This window comes from Brachypodium distachyon, chromosome 3 (assembly GCF_000005505.3).
Source record: "Brachypodium distachyon strain Bd21 chromosome 3, Brachypodium_distachyon_v3.0, whole genome shotgun sequence".
NCBI lineage: Eukaryota > Viridiplantae > Streptophyta > Magnoliopsida > Poales > Poaceae > Brachypodium > Brachypodium distachyon.
This window is the reverse complement of record NC_016133.3, coordinates 50,200,942-50,213,982: the sequence shown is the minus strand read 5'-3', so window position 1 is coordinate 50,213,982 and position 13,041 is coordinate 50,200,942. Positions and strand designations below refer to the sequence as shown.

Here is a 13,041-nt window from a genome sequence, read left to right as displayed (position 1 = left end):
AGACAAATTACATGAATACTAATGTAAATACACATGTAGTGTGTGATTCTTCACGTAAACCCTAGGTGGTGAGGAAAAATCTCCACCGGCCGCTGGTAGGGTCACAATACACGTAGTACAACATTTATTAGGCACAATGCCAAATTTAATTCGCGACGCGTTTTGCTCCGGAGGCCGCGAAAACCATCTTCTGACGGGCTGAAGCCTGAAGGCCCGCGGGACCAAAAAGGCCCGAACACCAATGCTCTGGGCAACCACACGATGGCATTATTGTAATTCCCGGCGTATCCAGTGGCACTGTCGACTCCCTTGCGGTATAAATAGACCCCCACCCCCCTCCCACCGGCGCCCCGTTCCATTCTCACGAAGAATCTCTCCCCTAGCCTTTTCCACCGTTGAGCGATTCTACGGCTTTGTGCTCTCTTCTCTTCTAGTGGGTCCCACCGCACCCACAACTCCTCTTCCTCTCACCGTCTCACGCTTTTTAAACCAGTTTCCTTTTTCCTCTTCGTATTTTCCTCGTCCCCCCCTGCCGCCATCGGCGATCCCCGTCCCGCCGTTGCCCGTCGGGACGTCGATCTGCGCGAGGATGGAAGCAGCGCCGCGTGGCGGCGCGCTCGGGAAGCGGAAGGAGCGCGAGTATTATTCGTCCACCCCAGAGCAGCAGCAGGCGCTGTTCCCGGCGCTGCCAGGGAAAACAGAGCTACGCAGGCCGTCTCCCCTATCTCGGTTCGCCGCCAAGCCTACTATGCCGCCCCCGCCGTCACCCCAGGGCGGAAGCAGCAAGCTCCTCGCGGGGTACCTGGCGCACGAGTTCCTCAGGTTCGGCACGCTCCTCGGGGAGCGGCCGGCCGCGGCGAGCCGAAAGGAGCCCGTCATGGCGCTCCCCGCGCCCACGCCCACGCCCGCACCCGAGCCGGCGAGGAGATATGCCGAGGCGTCGAGGCTTCTGATGGCGGGCGGTCCCCGGATCCCCGGCATCGTCAACCCGACGCAGCTCGGCCATTGGCTCCGGATAAAGGAGTGACGGTGGCGCGCATTGCCCGGTGGTGCTCCGCTGCGCACCGTGCGCGCGGCCCTCGAGGCAGCCGGCCAGGCGATGAACGGGAGGTTTTGGACATAGCAAGCGGTGGTTACTTTCCTCAGGTTTTTTCATTTTCTATTATGTTCAGGTACTAGCTATTTCCATTTAGTTCATGTAGATTTGAATGAGAAACTGGAGGCATTAGCTTTTGGGGTGTTGTTATACTACCCGTGCAATGTCAAACTGTCTATCTGAATTCTCTGTATCGGAAAATGTTGAGACGGGTCGACGAATCGATGTAGAGTTTGCTGTGATCTCCGGGTACGTATTGTATACGATCGAGAGGGTGTAGAAATGCTTCATCTGCATCTCCTCTCGTTTATTGAAGTGTTTCTCCGTAATTGGTTGAGCAACGGATCTAGACGGTCGGTTTGTCGTTGGCATCGCGTGTCGTAGCAAATTTCTTCAGGGAGCTTCTTCTGCTACTGACCTGTGATTCAGTTTAGGCGATCTGACCCATCCATCCAGCTTGGTTTTCAATCGACGCCTCCCTCAATATTATACCGTGTCTCAATCTCTGCTCGCCGTCCGTTGATCTTGTTAAGAATCTACTCCATTTGAGAACAGAGGAAGAAGTACAAGTGTGGAATTTGCCATTTTCTTCACGAAGTGATGGCCTTGTTCCCCTCGGCAAAAAGAGAGGGGAAAAGGGTGGTGTGAGTGCGCTATGACGATACCATTATGAAGTTTCCAAGGAAACAAATAAAGGCAGTGGCGTGTATATATCATGTCAGTCTTTGTTTTCATTCTTTTTTTTTTCGGAAGATAGTCTTCGTTCTCGACTTCTTGTTCAGTCAATCCATCATGCCAGAAACCCTCTCCAGTTTCGGTCAATTCGTCATGCATGTGCCGTATCACAGCAGTCAGAAGGTTAAATTACGCTTAGTCAACCAGTGGACCTGCACCTTATTAGTGCAATACTTGAAATTATTGGTGCACCTTTTTTCCAACCTTTGAACTGCAAGCTACGCTGCTTTGTTTAGGACGATTTCGGATTTACTGTGGGTGTTAGCTTCCCAGTCTTTTTATTAGCATATCCAAAGTAGCCCCTTAATTTTAAGGTCTGCAACGTCCCAAAATCTGAATGCTTGAGTCCAGAAGCAATCTTCCCTGGAAGCCGTTCTTCTGCATATCTTGATTACTTCTAACATACAGTATCTTCTAGGATCTCCTCCAAGATGGGTTGGTACGCAGAGCACCCAAAGAGAGTTGGTTTTCTTCTGCTGGGACGGATTATTGCAATTCCTGACCCGAACTTGATTCCTATCTACCCAATCACTTACCTAATGCAACAATATTTCCCGATGCATCCTCGCAACCCACGCGCAATCGGCCAGCAGATCGATCGATCACGTTGGTGGCAGCCGGCCGTCCCACAGAGGTGGTTGGCTCCTGTTGGCCCCTTCATTGTTATCTCGACAGCGACAGAGGAGATGGCAAGGTACCTGGTACTACAGTAGACTCGACGAGGAACCGACAGCTGCTGCGGGCATCAAGAAAGAAAGAAAGGCTGATGGGCAAAGCAGGGGCGACGGACGTGACAGGACTACTGTGCTCGTTTTGTTTTCTGCCCAACGGAAACCCTGCTGGGGAGGGAGGCGAGGATTTTTACAGAGTCGATAAGTTAATTCACAGATCCCTGCTAGTTGCATTTCGGACAAATCAACGAGCATTGGCTTGCAGGTCGATAGCTGAGGCCTGTGGGCGTGGTACCAGACTACCAGTGTAGTAGTGTACGTACATGAAGAAGACAGCATCCTCACGTCTTCATTTCATACGGATGGCTCTCGTTGGATATAACACGCCGGTTCGGGTCGTTGGGCGATTATTGTTGTTGGACAGGACGTGAGACATGTAATACGCACCAGTCACCAGCCACCTCATAAGCCAGATTGATGTTCTTGAAATAGCGAGGCTAGTTTTAAGTTGTTGGAGAAATTGTTTCTTAGTTCTCAGTTGATGATTCTAAGCGTTGATTTTTTTTTCATACAGCAAACTTGAGTAGTTGCTCTTTTCAGGAATTTGTATGCAACTTGGTCGACTCAGAAACAACTGGTTCAGTGCTCGGCTTAGAAATAGCACATACAATTTTGAAATAGGCAGATCATTTTTAAAAGAACTGGTTTACGGGAAATACATGAATATAACAAACATGCGAATAAAAAAACAAACATAAAACTTGATTGTTTGATCCACAAGAACATAAAAGAAAAAAACTTTAATGAGCACAAGAAAACTCAAATCACATACAAAAATAAAACAAAGGTCGTTATTATGCTACTTAAGGACATCAACGTCCTACGTGCATGGCATAATACAAAAAGATCACATGGCCATTTTTATTTGCATGTTTTTATTTTAAGATAAGAAACTGATTCAGGATTGTTGCAGGAAGATTCCTTGGGGTAGGCCCAAGATAAGGAGTTGACCCAGCAACTGCAGGACAGATTAGGCCCATTAAAGAAAGGCCCACTCGTTGGGTCGCCATCAAGTCGTCCACTCGGCACCGAGCCCCCCTTGGCATGAAACCCTAGCCGTCAAGAGAAGACCTAGCCGTCCTTGTTGAAGGAAATTTCAATCTCCAGCGGTCCCCCTCGTCTCTGACTGCCGTTTCGGCGTTGAGAGACGTGGGGAACCACGGATCGACGTCTAGCATCAGTTTTGCAGTTTCCTGATCAGGTTTGTGTGTTCTTCGCGGTGGCATCTTGACGGTGGAGATGACGTCGTCTAGAAAATTTATGTCCTGGCTCCGTCCCCGTCTTGGCATAGGCGTCGCATCCTACTCCATGGAGTCAGGGGTTCTCGCAATTGTTCTTTTGGTGTTTTTGGTTTTTTATTTGTCAATTCATCGGAGAGACAGTTTCACAGCTTGCCTTGTAAGGGGTGTGTTTCCGGCCATGGTGCGTTCAACGATCTTAAGTTCCCATTGTTGGAGGTGGGCGACTCAACCGGCTTTTTAAAACTTATAAGGTCAGTCCAGTTTGTGCAAGTATGGTGTTCTGCAATTCCGTTACCGGTTACATGGAGAAACGTCAAGATGCGAAAGATGAATCTAGAGATGTTGATTTCCGAAGACCATGATGCAACTTTTAGTTTTATAGTGGATTTCCGTTCCTTATGTTCGTTTAAATTGTTTCGATCTATTGTACTTTCTTCTATGAATCAATAAAGCCAGACGGTTGTTCTAAAAAAAACTCGGCACCGAGCCAACTGAAACCCCCAGATTTTTGAATGAATAAAGTCCCCGTTCCTCTAAAAAAAAGCCAACCGAAACCCAACGGCCACAAAATTTAAGGAAGACGATACTACCGTGCCATAATACATGCGTTACTACGCACGACCATACAGAGAAAAGAGGCTTTTTTTTGAAGGAATGCCATCATGGCTGATTTTATTGCTTTGCAAAAATAGTTACATCATCCGTGATTACATCCAAGAGAAAGTCGGGAGGGTCCAACTGCCAAGCACACTCTACAGGACCAAGGGCCCTACTAGCAACAAGATGCGCTACCCTATTAGACTCTCTAGGACAATGCTCAAAACACACCGACTCAAAATTAAGACAAGTAAAGAAACAATCTTCAAAGATGGCTGCCACAGGGCCAAGCGAATTACCACCTCTCTTCATCACTTCAATCACCTCCATGCAGTCTGAGTTGACGACAATTCGGTTGCACCCAATAGACTCCGCAAGAGCTAGACCATCCCGAAGGGCCATCGCCTCCGCAGTGGCCGCGTCCTCAACAAATTGGAATTGGCATTTCGCAGCCGCCACAAAGAAACCACGGTCGTCGCGGATAATGGCGCCTGTACCACCACCCCCTTTATCGACATCATAAGCCGCATCGACATTTAATTTGACAAAATCTTCCTTAGACTTCTGCCATCCGTGCCTCTCTATACTCACAGATCCCTTCTTCTTTGCCCTCGAATAATTAGAGGCAAGAATCGAAATAGCCTGTGCCGACCTAGCTGGAGTTTGAATTTTCTCTCCATGTGTAGCATGACGACGCTCCCACCAAATATACCAAATAGCAGTAGCAATTAAATCATTCCGCACTACATCTGGGAGCAGAGGAGCGCTTTCACCTGAGGTTGGAGCAGCAGAGATCCCAAGGCCGCAACCCCTTCCAATTCCAAGTCACAAGCAGCAGCAATGGCCGGTGCAAGACCCAGGTGGCTCCCAAATTTGCTTTGCTCGCTGGCATTTAAAGAAGACGTGTCCAATACTCTCACAATCCACCTGGCAGACTGGGAACTGAGAGAAATTCTGCATATGGCGGTTAGCAAGAACACCAAAACAAGGAATAGCACCCAGCAGCGATCTCCAACAGTGGATTTTGATTTTAGCTGGAACGTTCAAAGACCACAATATCTTCCAGATAGGAGAATTAGAAGTTGAAGACCACAATAACTGAGAGAAAAGAGGCTCTTAGACATGAGTTGTTAGTAGAACCTAGCCAACTCGGCTGATCTAATGACTAGACCTTTAGCTCGCACTATACAAGGCAAGACTAGGAGTTTAGGGCAACTTTAAACAGGACGATCTATTGACAAACTTTGGCGGCTTGCAAATTTGTAATCTTCTCATACGAGTAATCCCATATAAGCATGAGTAGAATATCATCTCATAGATTGAGAGCTGAACATGGGTATAACTTGCTTGTGTGAACCTCGATCTTGATCATCCACACCTGCACCAATCCCCTCCACTCCTAACGATCACGTCTACTCGGTTATTTACCACGACATTTGTCACCCACCTCGAGGCAGGTGCATGCAAGAGTCGTGATCCAGAGGGTATGTTTCTGGCGATCAACGGCGAAGTTCTCGAAACACTCGATTTCGTGTTGGTGCTTAATTCGGGCAGGCACATAGCCTCGAGCCTTTTCGACTCAACACTCAACAGATTGTACTTGTAATCAGAGGCGGAGACAAGCCCTGGACAAACAGGCCCCGGCCTGGGGCTTGAACTTTTTTCCTTCGATAAATTGTGATGATTTTGTGTCTGGCCCGGGGCTTCTCCCCCTACTTTTTCTCAAGTCAGATGCACAACAGCATGCTCTGAGTTAACTTCTGGCTTCGTCACTGCTTGTAATTTTTATGGCTTTTCCTCGCACACCATCACGTCACCATGCTTGTATGTATATTTGTTTTTCATGTTGAATTAAGTTGAAGAAGGTAAATTTTAGCAGCCATCTGATTCTTGTTGTTGTTGAGCACAATACAGAAATCTCTTGAGTTTGTGAGATAAAAGTAGCATGAGTTGATGTTAATACAAACTTGCAGAGATGAAAGGGTAAACTCCTCTGAGCAACACAGTACATGCTAGCCTGACATCACATTCTTGTGTGTGTGTGTGTACGGTTCTTGCCTGCATTATTAGCAGCGGGGCGCAAAGGAGATGGGCACGACCAAATCAAACTGAAAGGAGATAGCACCAGCTCCAGGCTGTTAGCGCCTTTGGCATCAGATTCTACCTCATCCCAAATGCGTTCTTCCACTAACATCCCGAGCACCCCACCTTGCAAAAACAGCAAACCGACCTCCCTGCACGGTAATAATACTTCCTCGGTCCAACAAAGGATGTCTCAACTTTGACTAAATTTGAATACATTTATACACTAAGTCATGTCAAAATACATTCAAATTTTAACAAACTTGAGACATTCTTTGTTGGACGGAGGGAGTAGTAACGATACATCTGTAACCTGTGCTGATCCACATCAGCTTCGTCGAGGACTACGCCACCAACGGTCTGCACTCGCCGGACAGCGCCCAGAGCAGGTTGCCCTCTCCGCCACAAGAGGAGTACCCGCTCCGGAAACACTTCTTCTGGACCATGAACTACCCTGATGGTGAAGAGCCCCCTCCGCCTCGTCGCCAGGCTTCCACCGATGTTCACCGCCGGCTGGGCCCCGGCGATCGTCGCGACGAACCAGATGACGACGATGTTGCTGATGAGCGCCAGGGGTGCGGTTCCGGTGCTAACTGGCGCTCCTGGTTCGGACGCCGGCGCGCGGACCGCTCTCAGGGCGCGCCACAAGACCAGGGCCGCGGTCGCGGCCCCTATCAGCGTGGCGGGAGCAGTACCTCAAGCGGTCGTCGCCGCCCTGCTAACTGCGCCAGCCTCAGCTCCCGCACTTGCTCCCCCGACCTGGTGCCGTGCCTTCGCTCCTGCTCCCCGATCCGTCGTCGCCACATCTTTAAGGCGGAGCTCGACCTGATCTCTGCACTCCTCGTCGCCACCTGCATCAGCAACCACCAGCCTTCCGCCGACCCCATGCTTCTTGCCGACGCAGGTGCGCCCAGCCATGATCGCCCCTCCCCTCGTGCACCTCCTGCCTCTCCTAGGCTGGCTCTACTTGAGTTTAATGACGTGATGTCCCTGCGCTCCCCACCGCCCACCCCTTTGGTGGATCCCATGAGGGCAGAGGCTTCCGCGACCAAGGCTTCGGCCACGGCTCCGGCCGTTGCTGCCGCTGTCGCCCCGGTGGCTCTAGCTTCGGTTACTGCGCCGCGTGTGCCGGCCGTCGCCGTGGCCAAAGCCCCGGGGGTCGCCGCCGCCGAGATGGACTCGAGCTCGCTCATCGACCTCGTCACCACGACTCCGGTTTCGCTGCTGGGCACGCCGGTGGCTCTGCCTCCCTCTGCTGGATCCAGGCGCAGCGGCAGGCTTTCCAAGAAGAATGCCGTCTGCCCGGTGCCTGTGGCGAAGCGCGCTGAACACAAGCTTCCCCTTGCGTTCAGTGATGACGCCGATGATGTTTCAGATGTTGCTGCCAAGGTTCGCTCCTACCTAGATATGTACAAGGAGCCGCTGACCCTGAAGGTGCTTGATGCTATCCGCACTTTGGTGGGAGTGAAGGGGAAGGCTCAGGTGGATTTTGAGGCGCTGGGCTTCACCGCCGGCGAGCTCGAGCTGCTTGGCATGGATGCTGCTTAGCGGCGTCTCTGCCTTCTGTCAACTGCTTGTTGCTGGATAGGTGTCAATGATTTACAACCTCTGTCTCTCAGTCGGCGGCTGTGCCGGCTGGCCTTGTGGTGTGTTGTTGACTAGTTACAGGTTAGTTTCCAAAGCTCGAGGCGCTTCCCGCCGCTGGCAGAGCAGTAGCCCCTCTGGCGCTTATCGCCATGGCCATTGCAGGTTTAGTTTGTTGATGTTGCTGGTTCCTTTCTCACAGGTTAGCAGGTTGCAGGTTGTTATCTTATTTCCCCATGTTAGTGAACCTTAAGATTCTGAACTGGAATGTCCGGGGGCTGAATGCGCCGGTACGTCGCCGAAATGTTGCTTGTTTGATTCGTAGCACGGCTTGTTCCATTCTGTGTTTGCAAGAGACCAAGCTCGCGAACGTTGATTCTTTTGTGGCTGCTGAAATCGCGGGTGGTAGGCTCCCTGGTTGGGCATTTAAATCAGCTGAAGGGACCAGAGGGGGTCTGATGCTGTTGTGGGACACTAGCTTAATCCATATTGACCCCCGTTCGATTCAGGTTGGTGATTTCTCCATTTCTACCCGTGTGCTATCTTTTGATGATGCCCCTGACTGGCAGTTAACTACTGTTTATGGCCCTTGCGAATATGCGGACAGACCGCTTTTCCTGCAAGAGCTTAAAAATTTGAAAGCAGTCTTCAGTTCCCTGGCTTGGCTGGTCATTGGCGATTTCAACATTATCCTCTCTGCTGCCGACAAGAACAACAACAATATCAATCGTCGCCAGATGGGTTACTTCAAAGCCGCGGTGGACGCTTGTGAGCTCGTCGATGTCAAGCTTCAGGGACGCAAGTATACTTGGTCGAATGAACAGGATCCGCCTACTCTGGTCCGCCTGGACCGCGCGCTGGCATCACCGGCTTGGATTGCCGCTTTCAACCAATTTGTGTTGCTCCCGCTGTCCACCTCCATGTCGGACCATTGCCCCCTTCTCCTCTGCAATCAAAACCCTCCTGCGAGGATCCACAGGTTCCATTTTGAGTCCCACTGGCTTCTTGTTTCCGGCTTCTCAGAGTTCGTCGTCGAATCCTGGAGTGCCCCTTGTCATCTCCAAGACCCCATCCGAATCCTCGATTTCAAGCTCCGCCGCCTCGCCAAAGCCCTCAAGGCTTGGGCGGCGGCTCAGATTGGCGATATTGCGCTTCAGATGGCCATCGCTAACAAGGTGATTGCCGGGCTCGACAAGGCTCAGGAGGACAGGCTGCTGTCGACACAAGAGCTGACGTTGCGGCGCGAGCTCAAGCTACGTATTCTTGGTCTTGCGGCCATTGACCGATGCAAGTGGTGCCAGCGCTCTCGCTGTTGCTGGTTGAGGGCTGGGGACGCCAACACCAGATTCTTCCACATCAAGGCCTCTAGTAGACGAAATAAAAGTTTCATGCGTTGTCTCGCTACGGCGACGGGGATTTGCACTGCCCATGACGAGAAGGAGGCCGCCCTCGCCCAACACTTCATGTCCACTCTTGGTTCCCCGGCAACTGCTCCTTTGGAATTTGATTGGGATGCTCTCAATCTTTCTAAGTTGCTGCCGGGCGACCTCGGTTGTTCCTTCGGCATCGCTGACATGGACTCGGCGGTTGTGGCCATGCCGGTCGACAAGGCCCCCGGCCCGGATGGCTTCTCTGGGAAATTCTTCAAGGTTTTTTGGCCTCTCATTCGTTCTGACTTTTGGTGCGCGGCTCACAGATTCTTCCAAGGCCACCATACCCAGCTCCATCGCATCAACTCGGCGTCCATTGTCCTTCTGCCTAAAAAACCGGACGCCACCCAAATCAAAGACTACCGGCCTATTAGCTTGATTCACTGCTACGCCAAGATCATCGCCAAGATGCTTGCCAGGAAGATGACCCCCTGCATCCCCAACCTTGTTGGTCCGGGCCAGAGTGCCTTCATCTCCGGCCGGTGTCTCCAGGATAACTTCATCTTCGTCCAGGGTTTGGCTCGCCGGTTCCATCGCTCTAAGGTGCCTATGCTGCTTATTAAGCTTGACTTCAATAAAGCTTTCGATTCGGTTTCCTGGCCCTATTTGCTCAGGGCTCTGGCGGCCAGGGGCTTTGATCGGCGGTGGCTTGATTGGATTTCGGCGTTATGGAGCTCCTCCTCCTCTCAAATCATTTGGAACGGCGTTCTGGGCCCGCGTCTCCACCATGCCCGGCGCCTGCGACAAGGGGACTCCCTGTCCCCCTACCTTTTAAATTTGGCTGTTGAGCCTCTGCAGCGGCTGCTCTCCCTGGCCTCTGATCATGGCATCCTCCGGCCGCTCCCGGGCAACACTCCTCGGCTCCGGGTGTCCATGTATGCTGACGATGTCATTCTCTTTATGGCGCCGGACAACAATGACGTTTGATCTCTTGCTCACCTTCTAGATGTCTTTGGCCAAATATCAGGCTTGCAGGTCAACATCTCCAAAAGCTCTATCCTCCCCATCAGGTGCGATGGCCTTGATCTGACTGCAATCCTCAATGGTTTCCCAGTCGCCATTAGCGCATTCCCTACTACTTATTTGGGTCTGCCGCTATCTCTTTCCAAGCCTCGGAAGGTGCTTTTCCAACCGCTCATCGACAAAATCTCGGCTAGGCTTGCGGGATACAAGAAGAAACTGCTGAGCAAGGGTGGCCGGCTCGTCCTGTTGCGTTCGGTGCTTTCGGCGCTCCCGGTGTTCTTCCTCTCTGCCATCGACCTTCCGATTTGGGTCATGAAGAAAATTGACAAGATCCGCCGCGGGTGGCTGTGGAAGGGTGATGCTGACTGTAGTGGTGCCAGCTGCCTTGTTAGGTGGTCCGATGTTTGCAAGCCAAAGACATTGGGTGGCCTTGGCGTCATCGACATCTCCAAATTTGCTTCGGCTCTTCGCTTGCATTGGGCTTGGCTCAGGTGGACGGACTGTCTAAACCGTGGCGGGGCTTGGAGATCCCCGTCTCCGCCCACGAAGCTTCGATGTTTTCGACCTTTGCGGCTATCTCTATCGGAGATGGGTTGACCATTAACTTCTGGCAGGATGCTTGGGCGACGGGTCGCCGGCTCATGGACCTGGCGCCTCTTCTCTTCGTCAAATCTCGGAGGAAGAACCGCTGCCTTCGGCACGGGGTTGCCGACGACAATTGGATTCGGGACCTGCCGCCGGCCCTTTCTGCCGATGAGCTTGGTGAGTTCGTTCGTATCTTCACCATCGTTTCCCAAACCACCTTACTTGATGATCGTCCGGATACGGTGTCCTGGAAGCTCACCCCTTCAAACTCCTATACGGCCAGATTGGCTTATCCGGCCCAGTTCCTGGGCACTGTGCGTCAACCTTTCGTTGATCTCTTTTGGAATTGCTGGGCGCCCGAGCAGTGCAAGTTTTTTGCCTGGTTGCTGGTTCAAGAGCGCATCCCCACGGCCGACCTTCTTTCGCGAAAAGATATTGAGAACTACAAGTGGTGCCCCTTCTGCTTGCATGCGGCGGAGAACGCCCTGCACATCTTCGTCATTGGTGTTATGCAAGGCAGGTTTGGTCGGGAATTGCGGCCTGGTGCAAAGTTCTGGCTTTCAATCCCACTGACTGGGCTGCTCCCACCTCGATCAAGCACCGGTGGATCCGCTTTTCTGATAGGTGTATCACGTTGATGGGTCAAAAACCCTCGCGGGCGGCTTCCTCACTGTTCATTCTAACCCTTTGGTCCATTTGGAAGGAGAGGAATAACATGATCTTTAACCGTCTCCGTAGACCAGCGCTATGTTTGATCTCGGTCATCAAGGCTGATGCTTCTCTTTGGGGACTGGTGGCTTAGGCGCTCTGGTGTCTGGGTGCGACGATGTCTCCTGAGCTTGGTCGCCTGTTGTATCGTCTTTGTTTTCTTTTTTCTTTTCTTTCCTTTTTTTATCCTGTTTTGTAACTGTTACTCTCCGGGTTGAATTCTTCTCGACCCTCTTTGATATATGAATAACACGCTGTGTTGTTTCGTAAAAAAAAAACAAGTACAAGTGTATAATCCTTGATGTATGTATGTATTATTGTTCCACTGTGAGTAAAAGCCATTCGTTGATCTGATCTTGAAAGACAGAGATGGGAGGCGCAGCTTCCGAGCCTCGCTGCACCGATCAAGCAACGGCAAGTGGAGAAGGACCAGGACAACAAGGTGGTTGAGGCGCTGAGGGAGAGGGCAGGGCGAGGAAGAAGACATTCAAGTCTGTGAACAGCATCACCATGCGCCTGCCCCGTTTCGAGGACGGCCTCAGGGACATCAGGGACGTCTTCGACCGAACGGGACAATCGACAACGAGGAGCTGCCTGAGCAAGCTCCAGATTCAGATGCCGTAGGAGGTTGACGACGTCCATCGCTACTGCGACGCCGACAGGAGGAAGGGGATCCAGTTCCAGGAATTTGTTGTCCTCCTATGCCTCATGTACTATCTTTGTCCTAGGCAAATGGTTTGACCAAGTTTATAGAAAAATCTACCAACATCTACAACTCAAAATTAGTTTTATTTAATCCATCACAATACATATCTTCATAATATACTTGTCTGATATAGTTTTATTTAATCCATCACAATACATATCTTCATAATATACTTGTCTGATATTATCATAGGTCTTAGTACATTTTCACACTTTAAGAAGTTTGAAAGCAGGAACATCTTATAAAAAGGAATGGAAAGAGTTCCTGCACCTTGCAGAGATGGACCTGAACAAGAACGGCATCATGAATCTGAAGGAGTTCCTCTTCTCCATGATCAGATGGGCAGCGATAGAAACTGAGGACGAGGGGAGCAACGAGACTTCTCCCTAAATGCAATTGTTTTCCTTATTAACAGTTTGTCGAAATATAACAATCCGCAGTCACAAGTTAACACAAGTTTTATGACAAGAGCAAGCACACAGAGTTTCAGTAACTAGGCTTACTTTATGCTCAAATGCTCAGGGGTCAGGGCGCATGCAACAGAGAATATAGTACTATACTGTACTACCTAAGAAATTGCACC

General features: G+C 50.8%; 1 protein-coding gene across 1 annotated transcript; it reads left to right on the top strand.

The window, feature by feature from the left end:
• Window positions 1-353: 353 nt before the first annotated feature.
• LOC100841861 lies at window positions 354-1,425 on the top strand. Its single transcript, XM_024462097.1, has one exon. The coding sequence runs from the start codon at window positions 590-592 to the stop codon at window positions 1,025-1,027; it is 438 nt and encodes a 145-aa protein (XP_024317865.1). The 5' UTR covers window positions 354-589; the 3' UTR covers window positions 1,028-1,425.
• The last annotated feature ends 11,616 nt before the right edge of the window (window positions 1,426-13,041 follow it).